Source organism: Protobothrops mucrosquamatus, unplaced genomic scaffold, assembly GCF_001527695.2.
Source record: "Protobothrops mucrosquamatus isolate PMUCROS unplaced genomic scaffold, P.Mucros_1.0 scaffold1255, whole genome shotgun sequence".
Lineage (NCBI taxonomy): Eukaryota > Metazoa > Chordata > Lepidosauria > Squamata > Viperidae > Protobothrops > Protobothrops mucrosquamatus.
The window spans coordinates 195,319-220,735 of record NW_015387461.1 but is presented as its reverse complement, the minus strand read 5'-3'; the positions used below and the strand labels follow the sequence as shown (position 1 = coordinate 220,735).

The 25,417-nt window shown below is 39.0% G+C and overlaps 2 protein-coding genes across 2 annotated transcripts in view; one reads left to right on the top strand and one right to left on the bottom strand.

Annotated features, from left to right (window-relative positions):
* Positions 1-5,152, top strand: part of NR2E1 (nuclear receptor subfamily 2 group E member 1) — a 29,599-nt gene extending 24,447 nt beyond the window's left edge. Inside the window, exons 6-9 of the mRNA XM_015821123.1 lie at positions 2,768-2,864; positions 3,252-3,401; positions 4,233-4,338; positions 4,990-5,152. Coding sequence (XP_015676609.1) covers positions 2,768-2,864; positions 3,252-3,401; positions 4,233-4,338; positions 4,990-5,152 — 516 coding nt within the window. The remainder of the gene's footprint in view (positions 1-2,767; positions 2,865-3,251; positions 3,402-4,232; positions 4,339-4,989) is intronic.
* A 3,138-nt stretch (positions 5,153-8,290) lies between these two features.
* Positions 8,291-25,417, bottom strand: part of SNX3 (sorting nexin 3) — a 31,986-nt gene continuing 14,859 nt past the window's right edge. The window contains exons 2-4 of the mRNA XM_015821119.1: positions 11,004-11,099; positions 10,484-10,608; positions 8,291-8,947 (exon numbers count right to left, since the gene is read on the bottom strand). Of these exons, the coding sequence (XP_015676605.1) occupies positions 8,842-8,947; positions 10,484-10,608; positions 11,004-11,099 (327 nt within the window). The 3' untranslated portion in view covers positions 8,291-8,841. The remainder of the gene's footprint in view (positions 8,948-10,483; positions 10,609-11,003; positions 11,100-25,417) is intronic.

Here is a 25,417-nt window from a genome sequence, read left to right as displayed (position 1 = left end):
TTATTATTAGGCTATCAAACCTGGGCTGCAAATATCAGAACAATCAGTAGATGGCAGCACAGAGGTAAGAGTTTTATGTATCACTTTGCTGCCATCTGGTGGCTGTTCAGGTTATTGTAGCACAAATATGCTAGTCCAGTATTAATCTTTCTCCCATCTGGACTTCTCCAGATATATCACTCTCCAAAATCTCCCAGCTTTAAAGATGGTTTTTGAAATCCAAATAGGTGGACAGCACCAGAAACACTTTCCAGTGTAATTTTTCCACTAAGAAATACCTATGTATTGGCATGTGCATGTTAGGGAGGTGGGGGTGGGGAAATTTCAGAGAAATGAGGGTCCTATCAATATACTAGGAATGGCTTACTGCAGATTAAACTTATCACTGAACAGATCTCTTTGAAATAGGCCTATTATCCATGTCAGGAATCAGATTATCCTGTCATTTTAAATGAACTGACTGCATATTTAGCACTCAAAATTAAAGGCGAGTTTCATGAGTTGTTACGTGAAATTAATCCACCCTTTTAAAGCCCAAGGATTTCATTAACTGCACCATTATCCCCTCTAGGTTTTGAGACCAGACTGTGAGATGCAAAGTTTCGGCTTACTCCAAATTGAGAATTACAGGCTGCAATTGGAACGTTTTTTCCCCCCTTCTATTGTTCTCCCACTTCTCTTAAATGCAGCTTCTTGTTTCAATAATTATAGTCAATAATGAGGGAGACAGAAAGAGTGACAGAGTTACTCTTCTGCTGTTACTAGTGGGCTGTTTAAAGCTCAAGCTTCTGCACCTACACTAGGATGCAGATTTATTGAGTTTAGCAGGAGTTATATAGCTGCACAGCTATGCTTACGAGAATAGCATTATAATCGCTAGATGTATATGTAGAAAGGGAAATATTTGCAAGGTGATCGCTACAGTACGCCATCTTGTCATGTGTTGGAGGTGTACAAATCTGTTCTTGAATAGCAGTATTGCAGCAAACTAAAAGGCAACCATCCATCTCTGAGTCCCACAAAAGAAGGATGTCCCATCTTTTGGGGCCCGAAGGCCACACTTTAATGTTTTTGTGGAGAGCAACAACTGCTATGAAAATGTAAAGCGAGTGAGACCACATTATAGATACAAACAAGGACAGGATTTAATTGTTTGGGATATTTTTTAAAAAAAACAACAACGTTTGAACCTCCCAAAAGATGTGAAACTAATATTCAAGTGGTAGAGTTAAATGAAGTTCTGGAGGCCCTAAAAAATAAGGCCTGGGTAGATATGGGCACACTTCTGCTGTAATCAGATAACAGCTAAGGTAGAAATTAAACAATAAACAGAAAACAACCAAAAAGATTCCTCCTTTCCAGCTCCGGTCTTTTCTGCCTTTTTAGCTAAATCTGCTCAAAAAAAATCTGTCCATGAGAGAGGGACAAAGAACTGAGGGGCTGGAGTTGGGAAGAAGACCCATTCGGTTGATTTGACAAGAGTCACAATTTTTCTGACCCAAACGTAAGGGATGTTAGTCCTGTTGACTTAATAGGGGACAATTGCTGTGAAAAACAGGCCAAAAGGAAAGCATTCCTAGATGAAGCAGCCCATCAAAGACTAAGAGGCTGGACTTGCCTAGTATAATAAACCATAAACTTTCCAACCACATTGTAGTCTAAGAGGTTGTAAAAACTTAACCTGTGTAGTTAGTTTAGTATGCTGTGTTAACTTAAGAATTGTAGAGTAAACCATGATTCAGTTACCCATAAAGGTGTCATGAGAACATAGAAATATTCAGGTTTTCTATTCCTAGGGATTTTGGGCAGCATCATGTCAGTTTATTTTTTAAAAAACCATTTTATCCAGCTTTTCAATGATCTGGCGGTTAAATGACATAATTATCCATCGAAGTTTCCAAGGCAACATATTATCCAGTGGGGAGGAGCAGCATTAGGACGCATTGACCCTGATATTTAGATATTTATTTATTTACACACACACATACACTCACACACACACATGGGTCTCCCCTCTCTTCCAACTTTTCTATAAGTTATGTTTGGGAAATATGTCCCATTGTTTCCAGTGAGTATAACCAATGGGCAAACTGGATATTGTGGGGGTGGTTTTCATTGGGTTTACAATTAGAATGAGCTTTTTTCCAATTTGGATTGAAGAAAGCAGCGGTAATCCAGCACCCAGGAGCAACCTGGGAAAGGAAGGGCGCTACCGGCCAAAGAGAAGAGGTTCCCCACTGATGCCAACAATATTTGTAGAGTAGTAATTTGCTTAGCCAATTTGGTCAATTTCACAAGAAAGCGGGATTGCAAAAGCAGAGATAATTGACTGAAGTTAACTCAGCTTCAAGAATGTAAATCATGCTCTGTTGTATTTGGCGCTAATGCATTATTAATGGCTGGGGGGGGGGGAAAGAGCAAGGAGGGCGACTGCAATTTTAGATAAAACATGAAGATATGAAGTCCTGAGGTGCTGTTTATACATAAGTACTTCCTTAAGAAGCGATACCTTCAGAGCATCGTCCCAATAAACACAGTTACATAATCTGGGGGAATCTGCTAATATTTCTGGATGCTAACAGACTCTTCTTCCTCAAAATGATAAAAGGATCACTAGAATAATCCAAGCAGGGGTGGGGTGGGGAAAGAGTAAGTATGGGCATTTTAAAGCCATTTTTTTTCCAAACCGCAGAAATTTACATGTTGAAATTGTTTACCAATCTATAAATTATACACCATGTTATATCGTACCTCTATTGTATGACAGCTGATGCTTTTGGAAGATGCTTGGAGAGAACTGTTTGTTCTAGGAATAGCACAATGGGCCATTCCAGTTGATGCTAACACTCTACTGGCTGTATCGGGTAAGAATTGCACAATTTAATGACTTTGTTATAGAAATTACCATAAAAATACATTATTGAAAACAAGACAACATGTAAAGAATACCAAATCCGTTCCAAACAATAGAGTATACCTGTCATTTATAAATCTATATTTAAATGCAAATAATGTTGTTTTGTTGCATTCATGACTGCTTGCATTGTCATTTAAATGCAAATTACTGTGTTTGTTATCATCCAAGAAAAGATTTTGCACTAACTTTCCGACAATATCGTCAGTTTTGTGTGGAAGCAGATCTGAGAAAGTAACAATGGCACGTCTATTGATACTTTAAAAAAAAAACCCAATCTATCAAAGTACTTCAAATGACTTATTAGTGCATTCATTTCACACTTTTTTTTTTCCAGGCATGAATGGTGACAACACAGATTCTCAAAAGCTGAATAAGATTATCTCAGAAATACAAGCATTACAGGAGGTGGTGGCTAGATTTAGACAGCTTCGGTTAGATGCCACAGAATTTGCCTGCCTCAAATGTATTGTCACTTTCAAAGCAGGTAAGAATATAAAGAAAGACTTACTAGCATGTATCAAGCTGCTGTGTCCCGTAGCTTGGTGACTTACTTTCAGTATTAATTGCAGAACATTTAAAATTATCATGCTCAAAAGAAAATAGATTTTTTTTCCCCAACTGAGGGAGCAAAGAGATTCCAATGTGAAAAAATGTGCCCATCCTTGCTACTAGTTTAATTTTACTTTAGTTTCAACCTGGTTGCTCTTTTAAGGAAGACATTACAGGCGTTGGGAGAATTTAGCATATTAATATCACTTCCTGTTTATATTAACAGGAAAGTTATATCAATGTTAACGCCTTTGCATTAAAAGTAATCAAGTAATCCTGTTGAGGGGTGCAGCAAGCAGTAAAGGAAATTAGAAACTTGCAATCTGTGATGTATTGAAAAATCCTATTTCTTTACATCCCAGGGATGACCCCAGGGCTGCCTGCTTCACATAGCATATGTGCTCAGCAGAAGGACAATGCAGAAATCACTCAAGCTTGGCTAAAGTCAGAGTTTCAGAACCTTGTAGTATCAAGTTTACAAGCTGTTTGGCTGGTGTTTCAAAACTGGAATTTTGCAAACAAGCTGTAGCACCTCTTAAGTGAAAATAAATAGAATTGTTTCTTAAACGTTGTTGCTCCCAGTTTTCCAGGCAAGTTGTCCTGCCAGTGCCCTCAAACCAAGATAACTGGCTCCATTAATTTAGTGCTATTATGAAATTGCTAATAGCTAATGAAGTGCAACCATCCTGCCAAGATTTGACTTGATTGTCCTGGTAACATGCGAAGAGTGGTTATCTCTCTGAGTAAGTGGACTGTCTGCTTGCAGTACCTACACACAGCGGTTCTGAACTGAGAAGTTTTAGGAATGCCGCCGCCATTGCAGCTCTTCAAGATGAAGCTCAGCTTACCCTGAATAGCTACATCCATACGAGGTAAGGATACCCCTAGTCCTACCTTTGTGAGAAATGGAGGCACTCTAGCTGCAGAGGTTGAGGAGACTGTGAAGAAGAAAGGGGGACTCAAAAGGAAGAAGCACCCTGTGAGAGCAGGTTGGATTGCTTTGGCCCTTAGGATGCTTCTTAAATGCTTCCAAGAGAGCTGCCTCTGCCAGCTGGCTTTGATTCGGGAAAGAGATTTTGCTTTAGTTTTGATATTTTAATTCTGTTGGCATTTGGATGGCTTTCAGGACTCTAAATTATAATGTGTGCATTTAATTTATATTTATGTTATATTGGGGGGGATTGATACATTTTTACTTAAATGTTACCCGTCACACTACAATCTCAGGAGAGTCACAATATACATACATTGATATAATAAAATCTCCTCTCCTCCAAAGCGGAGCAATTAATCTTTTTGGCTAAAGCCTTTTTGAGCAACTTGCTCTGATATATAGGCCTACGTGCTGACCCTGGATGTAGAAATAAGTAATCAAGAGCATTGCTTCCTTTTCTGTTCAAAAGCACAAATAAAGCTGTAGAGATGGCATTTTGCCTGCCTTTATCGAAAGAAAGGATCTCTGGCTTTAACGTGGTTATCAGTGTTGTTTGTTAGTAGGATTAACCTCCACATTTGGTTTCTAGGTATCCTACCCAGCCGTGTCGTTTTGGGAAACTGCTGCTGCTCTTGCCAGCTTTACGTTCAATTAGTCCCTCAACGATAGAAGAAGTATTTTTCAAAAAAACAATTGGGAACGTGCCAATTACAAGACTGCTTTCAGATATGTATAAATCCAGTGACATATAGAACTGACATGAGGCAACCAAGAGAAGCCAGGTGATCATTTCTAAAGACCTTTTTAAGGAATGGAGAGCAAACATCAGATAAATAATTCTACAAGAAATGGGATCCTGGAGACATTTTATCCAACCACAAAACCAATCAATCGAGAACATTTTGTAAGTTTGGGAGAAAATATTGTTACATATTAAAATGGAGCTCAATTGAACTTGACAGCTGTTCCCACTGTTGCAGCTTGATGCTGCCCATTCCACTGTTGTTCTTAGATCCAGGTTTGGAAAAAACCACAGTTTAAACAGGGAGAGATGACAAGGTGAAGCAAAAGAATCTCTAGGGTTTGTTTATTCCATACCCTGAAAAGTTGGGCAACCAAACGTTGTTCTGTTGTATTGTGTCATGAAGTGGCCTTCAACAATTTGTGTATATGTGTTTTTTTTTAACTAGTTGTCGGTGAACCCTTTTTACATGACAGGTAATATTGAATACTAGGTTATCCAAACATTTATGTCAGTTATAACATAATAAAAGTGGCCTTTGCAATGAATTTTTAGGGTGCACTCTGGCAAATACCTTTTGAATTCAAATTTGCCAGGCCTGCTATTTTAAGGTTTTTTTAAACCAATGGTGGACTTCATGCCTAAATCTTGACATCATTTCATTTCAGTTTAATATGTCAGACAGAAGAGCTTTAAAAAGAGTTTTCCTTTTTTTAGAAAAATACACACTAAGAGACTAAACAGCAAAACCAAATAAAAAAAAATGGAGAGGACTGACACAGTGAATTCATCGCTGTTCCACTGGCATAAGGCTGAAACCAAAGGCAATGATGCCCAAACTCTTTCTTAATGAGATGCATAAGAAGGGACCCATCTTACAAAAGAATGAAAAATATTATGAATTATTGAAAAATCAGTTGATCAATACAACAAACGTAACTATCTTTGAGACTCTCTAGTCTGCTTGATACTGTCCTAGGAAACACATCATTCCACTTATGGGTCATGTTGGCTAGGACTAGATGTTAAGATGGGGAAGGCTGTTGTAGATTATATATATATTATATATATATAAACCTCCAGGTCCATTAAAACCTTTCTCATATGCTTTCTAATCCTCACCACCCCAAGCACATTTATGAGCTGCTTAAGTTGACGAGAGTATTAAAATGTAGGGAGGGGAAAATAACCATTGTACTTTTTTCAAGGTTTTTGTTTTAGGAAATAGCACTGAGAAAGGAAAATCAGCACTTGAAATATCATAGAATGAATAAACTTCTCTTGTACAAAAGTGAATTAACTGATTTGTGAAGTTAAGGTTGTAACCATTGTATTTACAAAGAATAAAAAATATATTAAATCTAAACTGGAATTACTATTAAGAATTGTTTCCCGTTGATGCTAAATGCATGTTCTTGATATTATTATATTAGCCAAAAAATATTAGATTAGCTTTTTGGTTTCTCAAGTACAACAACTGGCTTTAGTATACACGTACCAAAGTTCTGGGAGAGTATGCCATTCAGTACTGTATTTATTCTACTATGATCAGAACAACCTAACAGGTTTGATATATCCCAATTCAACATCCTCCGAGGCAGATGAATTGGAGGGGAATGCTTTATGTTTAAAGGAAGAAGCAGGCAATATTAGCCTGACAACTGAATTACACTAGCCAACTATATTTTAGCCTGATAAGATGTAAAGATCTAACTCAGTTTAGTTTATGGATTATATTCCATAAAAACACAGAAAATTGGGCCAATCGATTATTCATGTTTTAAGTTACTCTTGGGTCAGCAAGTGAACACAGTTAGCAGGACTGAGATTGGATTTTACGTGCATGCCTCTTTTGCAAAGTAAGAATTGGGAAATTTGCAAGCAAGCCAGAGTCAAGCTAGATAGAGTAAAGCAATAAGCAAAAGGAACACTGGGTCTGATTCAGTATAATTGTGTCTCCAAAATCAAAGAATTCCAACATTTAAAAAAATAAAACTACTCGGGCCCAGCATTTGACACTTCAGTAGTAAGCCAATATTTATGGAAGTTGTGCTATGTGCAATACTGTGTATATTTAAAAAAATATCTTAGTCTGCCCCCAGTACAAAAAGGACCACTTAGTATATAGAGTATAGTCAGTTAAATTCTAGCTGGCAGAAGAAATTATTCTCAGAAATCAGTGTAGTCCCTGAAATGGATCAGGGCCATAATATTGGAATCCCACAATGGTGAGGCTTCTGTAATCAAGTATTCACACTTTCAAAGTGCCTGAGATGGTAGGTGTGACAGCAATCTCCAAAGATCAACCGGCAGTATTTATATGAATCCCATTTATGGCCCCAAAGTCTCCTTACCTTCATTGCTGTGTGGACAAACATTTGTCCCCCCCTTTTTTGCATATGTTTAAGGACCCCATTTCACCTCAACACATTCCTGAAATCCCTCCCCCCCCATGCACCTCTGGCAGCTATAGAATGTGGCCCTTGACACATTGTGCAAAGTCTGGTCTAACTCTTGAACTGTTGGAAATTGTGCATCTCTGATTTTGCCACATTTGTGACTTATTAATATCTATGTTGAAAGCAGCAATAGACGGTGCCAATCCTACAAAAACCCTTCACTGAAAAAAAACATGATATACTGAATTTTTTAAAGGATCTGATTCTGTCTTTACTGGAAACGACGTTTGGAATTTCAAATCCTGACATCAATTGGGCTTCTCAGAGTTGTAACGAGTTAACTTTAGTTCACCGTGAATGTTGCTCTCTTGAATAAACCAAGTGGAATTGCGCTCTTGACTCAGAATGTAATAAATGGCAGTTTCACCAACCGTAAGTCACTTTTAGAAATCTAGCCAAAAGAAATGTAGTAGGGAACTCCGAAAGTCTGAATATCAATGTAGAACAGCCCATCCTATCCAAGTTAACTTAATTTGATTGTAGTTTTGCACCAAAGCAAGAATACCCATGGGATTATAGCTTCTTTTCCCCTGAATGAAGTAATGTAATATTAAAACAGCTCATATAAATAGATGGAAGATGCATCAAACTTCCAGTATATACAATGAAACTGACATTTGGGGTAATCCAGCCCAATTGCCTCCCCATCATCACAGCAGTAAAGGCATGCTAAATGCATTTCACTTTTTATTTCAAAACAACTTTAGACAAATGATCTTAGTATACAAATCTGATTTCTTTTTACACAATATAAAGATAGTTTCCTCATTGTTTCTCAGTACAAAGGTATTTGTTTTACCACTTAAGGATACAACCTCAGAAGTGCTTATTTTACACAAGGGGATAATGAAACAATGTTAGTCACCAAATTGTAGGTGCAAAACCACTTATTTTACAGAAATAGTCTAGTGTTTTAATCAAATAAAAGTGAACGTGCAACACCAGAACAGTGCAAGTTCAAGTAAGGCCAAGTCAGTAATTCCCCACAAGGTCACTGCAAAGGAAGAAAAGAGGTTCAAAGTATTTAGATTTTTAAAAGCCATTTAATCAAACATCTGACAGCAGATTCACCTAAACTTCTTTAATGCCATAAAATGAATGTAAAGACCAAGCAGTGCCATTAATATACGAAAGGTTTCTTGTGCCAATTGGTCTGGAGCATGCTAAAACCTTAACTACAAATCTTGGACCATGTAAGTTAATCACTAACATTTATGCCGGTTAAAGTGTTGTGCAGCATTCAAGCATGTCTTATTTTCGATGGTGTGTAGCTTTTATCTATTATTTCATCTTGCAAGAACATATGAAGACAACGTTCATTCTGAGCCAAAGGATGACCTGCAACTCTGAAAATTAAAAATTAGAAGGTTAGTCTTCAAAGGTGTCTATGTGCCTTGCAATAGTCCCAACATACTTTAGTTTGTCGGCAATTGGCTTCTAAGCATTCTACATTTTTTTTAAAGCCTAAAATTCTGCATTCCAGTTCTCTAACTTAACTAGGTAGGGTACTAAGTTAAAGAGTCCCTGCAAAGTTTACTCTATTAGTTGTTGCTGACTACAAGGAGTTATGCTCATCTTCGTTTCAAGGCCACTGAGTCAGCGCTGTCCGAAGATATCATGAGGCGGGATGCCATGACGTCACGGAATGCTGTTACGTTTCCACTGAAGCGGCACCTATTTATCTACTCCCATTTGCATCCTTTCAAACTGCTGGGCTGGCAGGAGCTGGAGGGAGGATGGGAATTCATCCTGTCATATGGCTCTCAGGTCCTGAACCTGGGCTGCTGGCTTTCCAGCTGACAAGCCCAGCGTCTTAACCACTGACCCACCGTCCCATCCTCTATCTTAATTAAGAAGGTGAAATTTCCTGCAAAGTACCAATGAACAGGCCCACTGACTTATTTGTGATGGGGATAAACAGAAAACAGACGTAAGTTCAGCAAAAGTCAATTTAATCCCCAAATTCCAGTTTATTTAAAAAGACTGATTTTATAGCAGTGCCTTTTGTTCATAATTCTGCAAAAATGCACTACATTCCCTCGGCAGTTTTTAAGCTATCATGTCTAACAGAGGTTTGCCTCTTTTGAATTCACATAAGGCACTAAGAATAAATTTCTGAGGTGGCAACATCAAATAGGGTGAGGTTCTATGAGTCAACCATGGCTTATTTAACCAAAGGTTTATCAAAGAGAATTTGGCAAAGCAGCAAGAATGAGTTCCTTCAGCCACGAAGTGCCCAAGCGAAAATGTTGCTGTTTAATTACAGACAGTAGGAAAAGGAAGTGCTTGATAAATACACAGCACAAACCATTTCATTTCCAAGTTAGAGGGTTTATAAGGATCTTTTCTGAAGGCCAAATCAGCACACACATATATACCTTTAATATCCTCTAGATTCAAACATACAAATCTGTACTGGGGATCATCCTTGCAGTCAGAAATTATAACCAAATTGTTTGTTCAATGATGAGCACATTTATCTCCCCCCCAGCCTTATTTGTATGATGCTATCTTTACATGCTGCAATCTAAGCAATTTGCATACATTAAGAAACAAAACCCAGGTCACTACAAATTCTTCAATTTTTGCAGCAAGCATGCTAAGTGGCTGCGTGCTGTTCAGCTTGGATATTGAAACTGCTTCCCAGCTCAAGCTGGAAAGTGGTTCAGAAGTCTTTAAGAATGTAAACTGAGATTTCTTTATATTAGCCCAAGCTTCACTGGTCTTGAAAAGACTTAGCAGGTCACGGTTAGATGTCAGTAGGTGTAACATATAATCTACTGGGATGTTAACACCATTGCTAGGAACTCAGTCCAGTGCACCAGCATATTGTTCGTTGCTGAAGTTTCTGTGCAACACGAGAAACAGAATATCCCACTCACTTGTTTATGAATTGTTCAAGCCCCTGCTTCCTCTCTTCTATAAAGGAATCATCAAATATCCCATCATCTCCTCTGAAAGGCAATTGGCGAAGAAAGGCTTTTCCGGGTAAAGGAGGTACCACCACCTAAAAAAAACAAAACCCAACAGTTGGTGTTTTAGATTCCAACTCTTGTTATGCTAAAAATTAAAGCATCATCAACATTGCCATTACCACCACCGCAACCATCATGATTGCTGCCGCACAAAGAGCTCTGAAAATTCACTAAGCGCTATAGGAAAAAAAAAAAATTCAGATTCATCCCCTTCCTTAGGAATGTGGCACCAAGATGATTCAGGGTGAAAATACAGAATGTTCCAGGCTTAAACACAGCTGTTAGGATGCAAGATGGCTTATAGTGTACGTGCTCCAATTATAACAAAACAGCAGAATAGGTTGGCAATCCTCCCTGCCAACAAAGCAGGGCAAATTTTTGCACTGCTAAATTATCATCGAGCATCAAGAAAACTTGGTGGCCTCACCTTGCTTTCTCTTTCTAGCTCACTTCGAAGCCATTCAAAATCACTGTATCGTCTCCTGACGCAAGACTCCTTCAATTTGAAGATCGGAAGATTTGTCTGAAAGAAACAAGGCCCATCACTCTCCATTCACTTGACTTACAGTAGTTAGCAACTTTAAAGAAGCAGGGACTTCAACTTCTAGAATGCTAGCTGGAGAATCCAGGAAGCTGAGGCCCACGCTTCTTAAAGTTGCCAAGGTTCAGAAATCATTCAGCTATGACATCTGAGGGCTTGGCAATGTTGAAACAACATATATTTATCCAGATATTACGCTTCAAATGGATTCCTCAGGTTAGGTGAGCAAACTGAAAGCAATACATTAATATAGTTGTACGGATCTAGAATGGAGTTAGAACAGTGGTGGCGAACCTATGACACGCGTGCCAGAGGCGTCACTCAGAGCCCTCTCTGGGGGCACGCGTGCTGTCACCCCAGCCCCGCCTCCCCCCACAGCCCCCTCCTCACCAGCATCCCCCCTGGAGGAGAGTCGCCCCCGAGCGCAGACCACGTGGAGCAGCACAGCCAAGCACATGGCAACCAGGCAGTGGGGGCAAGACTCCACCCTCACACTGTCGCACACAGATGATGTGCGGAGTGCGTGGCCACCATGGCACTGCTGGGCCGCCTGGGTGATCTGTGGCGGGCCGTGGAGGCAGTGAGTGCCCTGCGGGCGGGCGGGGTGAGGGGCGGGGCAGGGGCAGTTTTGGGGCACTCAGTCTCTAAAAGGTTCGCCATCACTGAGTTAGAACATCATTTTTGTGGCTGTCTGCCAAAAATAAAAGTCTATCTTTCCTAGATATTCAAAACACTTATAAGTCACCCTTTGGAGTAAATCCTCCCAAGGAGGTGTGCAACAAATAAGACTAAAAAGCACAAAGATACCATCACATTTTATACAATGATCCTAATTTAAAAACAATACTTTAACTGCAGGGCAAAGAAGTGAAGGCAAGTATTTAGGATAGGAGTGGCCATCTACATGCTATTGAATTTCAGCTCCTGTTCACTGTAGTCAGTAAATGTTGAATAACAGTTCTTGTGATTCAAGTCTTCCAAGTGTTTAAGACTTTATACTGTCCACTCTATGTTTACTTGGCCTCTTTAAGGAGAAAGCATGTCTTCCTAGGAACAGCTGTAATTATCTGTCCCAAAATTTATTTTCCCAGTCTTAGAAACACTGTTTTACCTGGAATAAGTTCCTGGTTGCTTGCTCTGACACCAACGTTCGTCACTATATCCAGGAAAGATATTATTTGCATACAGTTGAAATAACAGCTCAAAATATTCAAATAACGTCCCCATGTGGATATTAAAAAAATATAGAGGACATGACAGTGACCCTAGGATAGGGCAGGAAATTGTACTATCTTCTGAGACCAATCCTCTAGGAAGGACTCAAGACATCATGCCTACCAGGTTCCATATGGATTAAGAGAGTCAATATAATATTCAAATCTATTCAAGCGTCCAGGAACACTGCTGAAGTTACGTTCTCTTAATCCAATCTTATAATACTGTGTACAAGAGTGTGAAGACTGGTGTTGGACCAGGAGCAGGAGATGCAAATCCCAGGCTGCCTTCAGCCTCGGAAGCTCATTGGGTGACTACAAGTTAGTCACTCAGTTCAATCCATCTCACAGTGTGTGTATGTGGGTGAAATAGTAGGAGGGAGCAGTATCTATGTTGTCTTGAGCTCCTGTATAAAAGTAAGGTAAATTGAATAAATAAGCAAATTTGAATGAATATAAACAATTCTTCACATTCCTTTGGCTGAGAGGCTACCATGTCCTTGCATGCTGGTACAAAGATGGCACAAGGATGGACAGACTCTATCGGTTTCTCTTGTACATAGCCAATTTTCCCTAGAACAGTGATGGCGAACCTTTTAGAGATCGAGTGCCCCAAAACCGGCTCACCCCTGCCCCGCCCCCACCTCCCCTACCTGCAGGACCACCCACTGCCTCCAAGGCCTGCCACAGCAGATCGCCCAGGTGGCCCAGCAGCGTCATGGCGGCCATGCCCTCTGTCTGGGCCCCACAGCATCATCTGCACATGATGGGGCATGAGGGCGGAGTCTTGTCCCTGCTGCCTGGCTGCCATATCCTTGGCTGCGCTGCTCTGTGCAAGCTGCGCCCAGGGTGACTCTCCTCTGGGGGGGCTGCTGGTTAGGAGGGGGCCACGGGGGGGTGGCGGGGGTGGGGCGATGGTGTGCGTGCCCAGAGAGGGCTCTGAAATGCCGCCTCTGGCACGCGTGCCATAGGTTCGCCACCACTGCCCTAGAATGTTAACAGGAAGCTGCATTCAAATCTCGGCTACCAAAATGGATTTTTGCATCACAAAAATTACGTAGCGTGTTTGGATTTAAAATGAAAAACCCTTTCAAGTTACTCAAGAAATCCCAAAAGTAGTTTAAAGATCCATCAATCACATGTGCTCAATATTAAAGCAGAAAAAATAGTATTGTATGTGCTTGCTACCTAGGGCGATGGAAATGTATGAAAATGAATTATAATACCTCCTAATTTTTCACCTCCAGCCAAATGTGTGGCTAATGAGAAGGCTTATCATTAAAAAGTCTGATAAATGAAATATTAAGAAGAAAAGCCCATATTATCACATACCGCAACATCTGTATGTACAAGGCATGAAACCCAAGCCAAGTTAAGAAGGCACCTGCATTTTCCCAGCTAAGTACAACACGTTTTATTGTACTCATGCCTCACAAGAAATATAACCTTAAGAAACTCCTTTATGTTAGAAGTCATACTTGCTTTTGTGAAACTACTTTCGCCCCAGTTAGGAAGCACCATATACAGTTCCTTTGGAGCTCAAGCGAAAGATTCCCAGAAATTAAAAACAACGGATTACTGCACTCTGATTTCACCTTTTGGCTTCTTAGCAGATTTCAACTCTCCAAAATAAGTCATTGTAAGTGTGTAAAGCCTGTACAGTTTTATGTTTTCTGCAGGTGAGATCTTACCTTTAACATTCCATTTGCTCGGGTTACCTAATCCTTCTTGTTAACTGCTCTTTTATTCAGCAAGTTAAGAATAAATCCTGAAAGGAGCGCCTCAGAAATTCTTATTTCTTGGTGCGGAAGCACATAAAAGTTAATCTCTAAGCAAGATATAAAGGTTTAGTGGTACAGTGCTTAAAAAAAAAGTGGAATTGGAACTTGCACCTCTCCCTTTTTCTTCCTTTGAACTCCCCAAACAATCACAATTGTTCTCTACTGCCTCTGACTTTTTTGCTATTTCAAAATAGTTTACCTCTGAAATACAAGCTGCTTCACTAGGCAAACATGTGAAATTCTCTGAACTGTAGAGGTTAACACACACACACACACACACACACACACACACACACACAGAGGGAGGGAGGGAGGGAGGGAGGGAGGGAGAGATTGCTGTAACATTTTAAATTTACGTCTACCAGATTGTAAATTCATCCAAACTTATTACTGGTTCATTATAGAACCAGCAGAATTTGTTTCAATTATATTTCTCAATTAGGTCTTTAATTATCTTTGTTTTGCATCTGATTCTGCTTTATTGGAGTCTTCATTCAATATTATTGGGGAGAAAGGGAATTAAGATGAACTGTATTAATCCAATAATAATTTTTATAGCATTTTAAAATCCAGCGTGAAAACCAGGGGAAGTGGAAATCTAGAACCGAGCAGTTAAAATGGTAAAATTTAGGAGTCTGACAGATACCTTCAAGTATCTGTCAAACGGTGTTGCATGCATGATTGACAAGAACTTTAAAGGGGATATAAATGCATAAATAATATTTGTTCTGATTAATTGTTTGGCAGACCAACTGCTACTTTACAGGGTACAACTAATGGAGAATATGCTCTGTCTGCATGATTAAATTCTGTTTATTTTTGGAGCCTATATAACAGGACTTACAGCTTTTTCTGAAGAGGAATATTGCATTTAATTTTTGAGTAACATGCTTAAGACCACATTACATAAAGTCAATAGTACCAAACAAAGGTTCTGCTCTGAATACCTATTACTTTATCTCCCACTTTTTCCACTTTATAAATTATAATTCAGGGGCAATTGTGATGGCATCTAGGAGGCACACCAAGCCCTTTGCACCCCAGCTATAACAATGTCCAATGAATCTTTGCAATGCTGCTTATCTAGCTACAATTTAGCTCCCTATTATTAGAAGACAATTCTAATTCAGGATCAGTGTCATATGTAAACATAACAGATTGCCCTACCAGTTTTTATTCAATATCCACAGCATACAAGTCTGTATCTTACCCTGAAAAAATGGGTAAGATAGATTTGTCCCACATTTTAGATCAATAGTTCTTGTGTGGCCTTCTCTTTGATGCTATTTGAAAACCAAAGTGCATATATTACTGAATACGAGTCTTGTGTTTTGCAAAGTATCTGTATTTGAATGTTCTAATATAAAGGCAGAGGCAAAAGCAACATGGATCACTGTGCTAATACTAGTACCTGGATCTGTGGAATTTATGGTACGCTAGCAACTTATTTCCTGTAATCCAAATAGACTTTAAAACAAGACAGATAAAGAAAATTATTTAATAAACACACTTTACAGTAGCCTAAAGGCTAGCAATATATTACTGTATAAGCCTTCATGGATCATAGAGAAGTTCGTCAGTTGCATAAAGTGTAGTACAAGTCAGAATTACCCAGAATAATCATAAGCAAAACAGCAGTAAGATGTAGCCGTTCTTGCAATAAGGAACTAATTAAATAACAGTGAGGCTAAGAAACAACTATGATTTTTTTAAATACTCTCCTCAAATATTTCTGTTTTTTGTTTTTAAAATTTAAAGCAGATTTTAAAATACACTTTGTTTTACAAAAAGTGAATTTGGCTCAAAAATATTGCAGTGGATAATAAATTCCAATAGTATTTTAGGAATTGTTTGATAGCAACAGTAGACGGCATATTAAACCTTATGTGCATTTCATTTATGAAATCACCCGGAAACAAGTTATAGTCTGAGACTTTCTGACCATTACTATTAGGGATGACCACGTTTCTTAGTGCTTATGTCTTTTATTCTCCATCACTGCTATCAAAATGAAAGAATGATAAATGAATAGAAGATTTAGAATACGGGTGTCAAACTTGCTGCGTTATGTGACGTGTCGTGACGTATCACGACTTTTTTCACATTGCAGGAGCTGGGGTGGGCGTGGCCTCTGCATGATGCAACCAGCCCACAGGCTGGCAGTTTGACACCCCTGATTTAGAGGGATGGAATTAGTTTGGATCAACAGTCTGAATATGAATGTAGAAAAAATGTGGACAAGAGAACCCTTAAGCCTAAGGGGTGAAATTTGACAGAGACTACGCTTAAAAAAAAAACCAACCTGTCAAGCATAATTCCAAATATCTATACAGGAGAGAGGAAGGGAAAAAAAAGAACAAGCAAACAGAATAAATTTCCGTCCTTTGAGGAATGCATTTCTGTTTCTGAGTGTACTTTCAGTTTCATGATCTAATGATAAAAGATGTCAGAGAAGGATACATTCATTCATGAGATTAATTGAAAATAAATGTTTTCAGAGGCACTACAGAACTAGAGGAATTGGTGATTGTATGAAACCATATCAAGATCTGCTGCCAAATTACATTTTAGAAATGTTCTTATCATATGAGAAGAGGCTCTAAAGCAGGGGTGTCAAACTGCCGGCATGCGTCACGCGGAAGCCGCGCCCACCCTATTGCCAAATGGCAAAACAGTCCCGATACATCGCGCAATGTCACGTGACGTCGCGAGTTTGACACGTCTGCTCTAAAGAAATCAGAGTACAGTCCAATAAGCTTTGGACTGTTACTCAAAATAGGCAGAGAGGAATTGTTCAAGTAACTATAATATCAATATAAACTTTTAAAAATAATATTAATTAAAATATGCACTTATATACAAAATTTTGACAATATAATATCAATTAAAAATGCAAAGAAAGGAAAAACCTGGAGAAATAACATTTCAAATATAGTAATTCTAGGGAAGCTACCAAATTCTTTGAAAATCCTTCTCCTTGTAATAGAACAACTATTTTTCAGTATGCTGATATACAAAGAAATTAGTACCCTTAATAGGTACTGATAACTAGGGATACAGCTAAGCATCTTTAATCTGCAAATGTCTGCCTAAAATCATATTGGTAATTCAATTATTTTGGCCCAAAATGTGGTAATAATTGGACAACTTTAGACCCATAAAAATTAATAAGAGAATTCAATTACATCTCTAACAAGGCAACTGATTCAACTCTTAATATTCACTGAAACATCCAGCATGCACACAATAAAATGTCCTATTTTATCAATCTCAATCTTAATATAAAAATAACAAATAAATATATATATATATGACTCCGTTGTCTTCCTTACAGTTTCCTATAAAAACAGGTTACTGAGAGGTATCTCAATTGATTCTTCAAAAAGATCTAGAATCTGAAACTTCAGATCCAGCAATGGTATCTATCCCATAATAGGTATTTAAGACAGATAAAAGTGCCAACAAATACTCTTGAGGATTTGCCTACTATTTTTAAAGTAGTTTAAATCCTTTAATATAACCTTTTTTTAAAAAAATAAAAGGGTCAAATGCTTATCTACACCCCAATTCTTTCCATTTGCATCTCTCAAGATTAAATGTTGATACCCAACATAGCTGCCAAATCAGGCAGTACTTTTTCAAGCTGGGTTGAATTTTGAAATTCTTTATTCCAGTGACCAACATGAAAAGAAGTAAGCCAGAAAGTTTAAAAACTTAAATATAATTTACCTGTCAACCAATGCTTCTAACTAGCTTTTGCAAAGGAAGCAGTCCGCTGTGACATCTATTGTTCCTCCCCTTCATTTTCACATTGCTGCCAATGGGAATGGATGTGACTGGCTCAGCTGCCAATGCCAGAGCCAAAACAAGCTGCCTCTCTGCTTCCTTTCAAGAACTTGACTGAATGATCTCCTTGAACTGCCTAAAGCTATGCAGTTTGCCAGTCTGTTTCCCATCCACACAAAACGTCCATCAGCCTTCTAAAATGAACCCACAAACACCCATAATCTGCAAAAAGATGACTCCTGCTGGCCACACAATAGAAGATCCCATCCTTCTAAGAGTTACCTAGAAACGTAGGCTGCTGGCTGAGGAATTCTGAGAGTTGAAGTCCACAAGTCTTAAAGTTACCAAGGTTGGAGACCCCTGTCCTAGTAAGTAGCTGGCAGAACAATCTATCGTTCTTCTGTCAGCTTCCTGACCAGAGTAGAGAGAGTTTCTGAAAGATGGTGCAAACCTCTCCCCCAATGACTTCTACTTCCTTAGATGGCCACCAGAGTTATTATGCAAGTTGTTAATAAAAAGCTAGGACAGATCCATTTGTTATACTGAAACTAAAGTACTCCCACAAAATTAAACCTTGAACTTTGGATTGGGAACGACAGGAGGAATGTTAAAGCACAGTACCCAGAAAATCTCTAGAAATGTGTCTCTTTAATAATTTCATTCTCTGAATCTCCATGAGAGACTTCTGGTTTTTTTTTTATTAGCTGCAGTTTATTTTTAAATCAATCACATGAGCACCTGACTTTTTGAGGGGACTCCCCAGGGAACATAAGCCAAAATGCAATGTTTTGACAAGAGGCCCCAAACACCAATGAACCAGGAAGATGATGGGACTGTCGATTAAGATACCGATTTACAAAAGCAGAATGGAAAAAGGTCCAGAGTCAGGAAAATTATAGTGATCTATATAGCACACAGGCTACTGCTGTCCAAAGAAAAAGAATCTGATATGCCACTTGCATTGTGTGGACTTCTCATTTTACTTCACAGAAAAACTGTTCTCCTTTTGGGCAATTTCTTGAAGTCTATAGCACACCTGCAAATAAAACAGCCCACCCCAATAGGTCTTGCTGAACAAAGACACTGTTACCATAGCACCAATTTGAAGAACAGACTATGGTAAATTCTGTTGGCAACGCAATTGCCAGCAGAAAGTAGATACTACTAATAACTCACAAAATACCCCAGGAACTTTGTAAAGTCATGCTATTAGGAAAAAAATCTATGGAACAATCAAAACAGCACATTTTGGGGAAACACTACAGAGACACATTAAGAAGCAGGTATATTAATGTTCTTTTACTGCCTCCTGCTGGTTAATTCCTTTTGGTTAATACGATTGGGATACAAACCTCAGGATTTTTTCTGAAGAAATTAAATTGGATCTTCAGCCTTTATTTTAGCGTGAAAATAGACAAAAACACCTTAAGCGTTTTTATTAACTGTTCATTGGAAGAAACTAGACGGTACAGAGGACGGAAAGAGAAAGTAAGTAAGTCACGGTATAACTATTTGCAGAAACAAGCACCAAAGATTCTTATTCCCAAAGCAACATTATCTCCCAAGGGTCTGCATGAACAGACTTGTTTTTAAATAGTTACCTAACCACAGTCTACGGACTAAGCAAACTTCCCCTAGGAGGGAATTCCATAACCATCCCATGATTGATGACTGTCCAGCTTGTCTGAAAACCTCTGATGAAGTGAAAAAAACCACCCCATTAGGTAACCCATTTCACTGAGTGACAGCTCTTATTGTCAAGGAGTTCTTCTTAAAGTCTTGCCCGTGTCTCCCTCCTTAAAGTTACATTTTCCATTAGGAGCAAATGAGAATAAGTCCAATTTCTCTACGACGCAATAGCCCTTCAGGTACAGGTAGTCCTTGACCTAGGAGGACAACTGAACCCGACATTTCCATTGCGAAGCGAGACACTTGCTAAGTGAGCTTCGCCCCATTTTATGACCTTCCTTGCCACAGTTGTTAAGTGCATCACGGCAGTTGTTAAGTTAGAAACACGGTTCAGTGGATCTGGTTCTCCCCGCTGACTTCACTTATCGTGTTGCAAAAGGTGATCACATGACCCCAGGACACTGCAATCATCACAAATATGAACCAGTTGCCAAGCTCCTGAATTTTGATCACATGACCCTGGGGGAGAGAATGCTGCAACGGTTGTGAGTGTGAAAAACGGTCATAATTCACTTTTTTTTAGTGCCATTGTAACTTCAAATGGTCACTAAAGGAACTGTTGTAAGTCGAGGGCTACCTGTATTTGAAGACAGCTATCATTTCCCCTCTCAACCTTCTCTTCTGTAAACTAATCATATCTAGGTGTTTAACTGTTCCTTATAGGACAGTATTTCTCAACCTTGACAATTTTAAGGCATGTGGACTTCAACTCCCAGAATTCCACAGCCAGCAATGCTGGCTGTGGAATTCTGGGAGTTGAAGTCCACATGCCTTAAAATTGTCAAGGTTGAGAAACACTGTTATAGGATTTTTCAGTTCTTTCACTATCTTAACAGTCCTTCTCTGGAGTTGCTGTTGATGTTCCTCAAGAGCTGCATTACCCTATCAGGATAGGCTGAACGTGTTGTGATCCACTAGTACACCCACGTTCTTCTCACACATACCGTACTGCTTTTAAACCAAATTTCCCCAAACCTGTACATGTTTATTTCGTTTTTCTTACCCAGATTCATGACTTTTCACATTTCTGTGTTAAATTTCATTCTATTTGTTTTTGCCCATTGTTCAAGCTTGTTTAGATCTTCATTATTATTTTTTCCCTTTTAGCCACCCCACTTAGCTTTGATCATCTGCAAATTTGATCAGCATTTCCTCATCAATATTATTTGTAAATATATTGAACACAACTGCTGGGTTCTGGACAGATCCTTGTGGTGTTCACTTCATTTGGGATGTCTTTCCAAGTAGATTTGATGCCATTTATAACTACCCTTTAGGTATGATTTTTGAGCCAGCTGTGGACCCACCTAAAGGTTCAGCTGTCAAATCCATATTTGATCATTTTGTTAATAAGGATACTCTGTGAGACATTGTCCGCAGCATTTCCCTGACCAACCAGGCTAATACCTCTATCATAAAAGGAGATAAAGTTTGACTGACATGACTTGACCATCATAAATACATGTTGGGGTTTAGGTTTTTCAAATGTCTGTACATTAATATCAGCACTCTCAACTGGGCATAGAAATTCACAAGTAGCAAATACAATGCTTTATGGCTGCCAGATGAATCAAATTAGCTTCCCTACTTTGTTATTGTTTCCAGAACATCTTCAATATAGAGTGCACTGCAGTATTTCAATAGAGAATTTATCAGGACATAAATAACTGAAGCCAGACTACCTTCATCCAAGGACAATCTAAGCCTAGCTGCCCAGCTGAAGCTGGACATAGGTGGCCTCAATTGTTAGGTATGCTTATCCCTATAGTGACAGATCTGTACAGAAGAAAGACACATGATCATCCCCTCTGTAACAGCATTATTTCATGTAGAGTACAGTATTTTTTCAATTCCCAAATCCAATAACCATTTATTCTGGATTAGATTTCAATTGTACACAACAGAAGTTTCCACTACTATATGATTTGGTCTTCCTCTAAGGTATGATTTAATTAGGAGTTGGTCATATGAAGGGATGTTAAAAGCCAGCTTCTATTTTTCTTAGCCATGAGCTACCGCAACAAGGTTATCCAAGAAACAACAAGAGGTAAGTATACCTGCCTCATCTGGAAACACTTCAAAACGCTGTCAGCACTTTGGCGCTGCATTTGCTTGATTCCACGTTTCTGCTCTCCCATCATCACTTTAGTCCAGTTGGATTCTGTTCCCCATTCCTGCTCTAACCATACTTGGCCAGAAATACCCTCTATCTAATTGCATTTCTCCTTTCCATCATTAACTGAAGAAGGTTCCAAATAAGACTAATTCCAAGCAAGAGAGTGTATGTAGTAATCAAATCAGTTAATAAAAGCCATCATCTCTTTTTTTGGGGGGGTAGGAGAAATGGGCATAACCGTTGTCATCAATTCAAGCCTGGTCTGTTACATATCCTCAGCAGGTGTGATTATGAATAATCACATAAACAGAATATGAAACAGCCTTGGTTCAGGGACAATCACCTAGCAGCAACTATTTGTCCTTCAAATTTTAGAGCTCAATTTGGAAATTAACAACTAGAATGATGAGAAACACTTAATTTCCCAACTTTTCAATTGTAGGCTAGTCTTTTAATATAACTGATAAAGTAGATGAATAAGCACAGATTGGGCGAGTTTGGTCTAGTGGTTAAGGTGTCAGACTAGAAAAAGGAGATTGTGAGTTCAAGTTCCATTTTAGCATGAAAGCCACCTGGGTGACCTAACTATGTGAGGTGGGTTGAGAGAGTGACTGGCCTAAGGTCACTCTCTCTCGCCCCAACCCATCTCACAGGGTTGTTGCTGTGGGGAAAACAGGAGGAGGAAGGTGTGTATGACATGTTCACTGCCTTGAGTTATTTGTAAAAATAATGAAGGCAGGATACAAGCAAACAAGAACAGATCTCACATTCAAATAGCATGAAATCACCTCAGAATTAAGGGACTTCTTTTTCCCTAGATTGCGTTTCTATATAGCTGAAAAGCACAAAATTGGATGAGGTTGATGAAGCTCAGTTTGACAGGAAACTTGGCAAACACACAATCTTAAGTGTTTGCCCATGAGCTTTAACATGATCAACTGTCATTTTCTTCTAATTTATTATTAATAACAGCTAACCTCAATTTGTTGGAGTTAAATAAATAGTAATTCAAATAATTCTTATAGTACCATTCATTATTTGTCTACAATTTTATATGCTCAGGTAGCTTTGTTGGCTAGAGCTGGGAATAACAGAAACAGAGTANAACCTTCTCTTCTGTAAACTAATCATATCTAGGTGTTTAACTGTTCCTTATAGGACAGTGTTTCTCAACCTTGACAATTTTAAGGCATGTGGACTTCAACTCCCAGAATTCCACAGCCAGCAATGCTGGCTGTGGAATTCTGGGAGTTGAAGTCCACATGCCTTAAAATTGTCAAGGTTGAGAAACACTGTTATAGGATTTTTCAGTTCTATCACTATCTTAACAGTCCTTCTCTGGAGTTGCTGTTGATGTTCCTCAAGAGCTGCATTACCCTATCAGGATAGGCTGAACGTGTTGTGATCCACTAGTACTTCCAAGTTCTTCTCACATATACCGTACTGCTTTTAAACCAAATTTCCCCAAACCTGTACACGTTTATTTCGTTTTTTCTTACCCAGATTCATGACTTTTTACATTTCTGTGTTAAATTTCATTCTATTTGTTTTTGCCCATTGTTCAAGCTTGTTTAGATCTTCATTATTATTTTTTCCCTTTTAGCCACCCCACTTAGCTTTGATCATCTGCAAATTTGATCAGCATTTCCTCATCAATATTATTTGTAAATATATTGAACACAACTGCTGGGTTCTGGATAGATCCTTGTGGTGTTCACTTCACTTGGGATGTCTTTCCAAGTAGATTTGATGCCATTTATAACTACCCTTTAGGTATGATCTTTGAGCCAGCTGTGGACCCACCTAAAGGTTCAGCTGTCAAATCCATATTTGATCATTTTGTTAATAAGGATACTCTGTGAGACATTGTCCACAGCATTTCCCTGACCAACCAGGCTAATAACTCTATCATAAAAGGAGATAAAGTTTGACTGACATGACTTGACCATCATAAATACATGTTGGGGTTTAGGTTTTTCAAATGTCTGTACATTAATATCAGCACTCTCAACTGGGCATAGAAATTCACAAGTAGCAAATACAATACTTTATGGCTGCCAGATGAATCAAATTAGCTTCCCTACTTTGTTATTGTTTCCAGAACATCTTCAATATAGAGTGCACTGCAGTATTTCAATAGAGAATTTATCAGGACATAAATAACTGAAGCCAGACTACCTTCATTCAAGGACAATCTAAGCCTAGCTGCCCAGCTGAAGCTGGACATAGGTGGCCTCAATTGTTAGGTATGCTTATCCCTATAGTGACAGATCTGTACAGAAGAAAGACACATGATCATCCCCTCTGTAACAGCATTATTTCATGTAGAGTACAGTATTTTTTCAATTCCCAAATCCAATAACCATTTATTCTGGATTAGATTTCAATTGTACACAACAGAAGTTTCCACTACTATATGATTTGGTCTTCCTCTAAGGTATGATTTAATTAGGAGTTGGTCATATGAAGGGATGTTAAAAGCTAGCTTCTATTTTTCTTAGCCATGAGCTACCGCAACGAGGTTATCCAAGAAACAACAAGAGGTAAGTATACCTGCCTCATCTGGAAACACTTCAAAACGCTGTCAGCACTTTGGCGCTGCATTTGCTTGATTCCACGTTTCTGCTCTCCCATCATCATTTTAGTCCAGTTGGATTCTGTTCCCCATTCCTGCTCTAACCATACTTGGCCAGAAATACCCTCTATCTAATTGCATTTCTCCTTTCCATCATTAACTGAAGAAGGTTCCAAATAAGACTAATTCCAAGCAAGAGAGTGTATGTAGTAATCAAATCAGTTAATAAAAGCCATCATCTCTTTTTTGGGGGGGGTAGGAGAAATGGGCATAACCGTTGTCATCAATTCAAGCCTGGTCTGTTACATATACTCAGCAGGTGTGATTATGAATAATCACATAAACAGAATATGAAACAGCCTTGGTTCAGGGACAATCACCTAGCAGCAACTATTTGTCCTTCAAATTTTAGAGCTCAATTTGGAAATTAACAACTAGAATGATGAGAAACACTTAATTTCCCAACTTTTCAATTGTAGGCTAGTCTTTTAATATAACTGATAAAGTAGATGAATAAGCACAGATTGGGCGAGTTTGGTCTAGTGGTTAAGGTGTCAGACTAGAAACAGGAGATTGTGAGTTCAAGTTCCATTTTAGCATGAAAGCCACCTGGGTGACCTAACTATGTGAGGTGGGTTGAGAGAGTGACTGGCCTAAGGTCACTCTCTCTCGCCCCAACCCATCTCACAGGGTTGTTGCTGTGGGGAAAACAGGAGGAGGAAGGTGTGTATGACATGTTCACTGCCTTGAGTTATTTGTAAAAATAATGAAGGCAGGATACAAGCAAACAAGAACAGATCTCACATTCAAATAGCATGAAATCACCTCAGAATTAAGGGACTTCTTTTTCCCTAGATTGCGTTTCTATATAGCTGAAAAGCACAAAATTGGATGAGGTTGATGAAGCTCAGTTTGACAGGAAACTTGGCAAACACACAATCTTGACGTGATGGCCCGTTGCCTGGAGGCCGTAAGGGTCTGGATGGGGAGGAACAAACTCAGACTCAACCCTTCCAAGACCGAGTGGCTGTGGATGCCGGCGCCTCGGCATAGTCAGCTGATTCCATCGCTGACTATAGGGGGCGAAACCCTGGCCCCCTCAGAGAGGGCGCGCAACTTGGGAGTCCTCCTGGATGCAC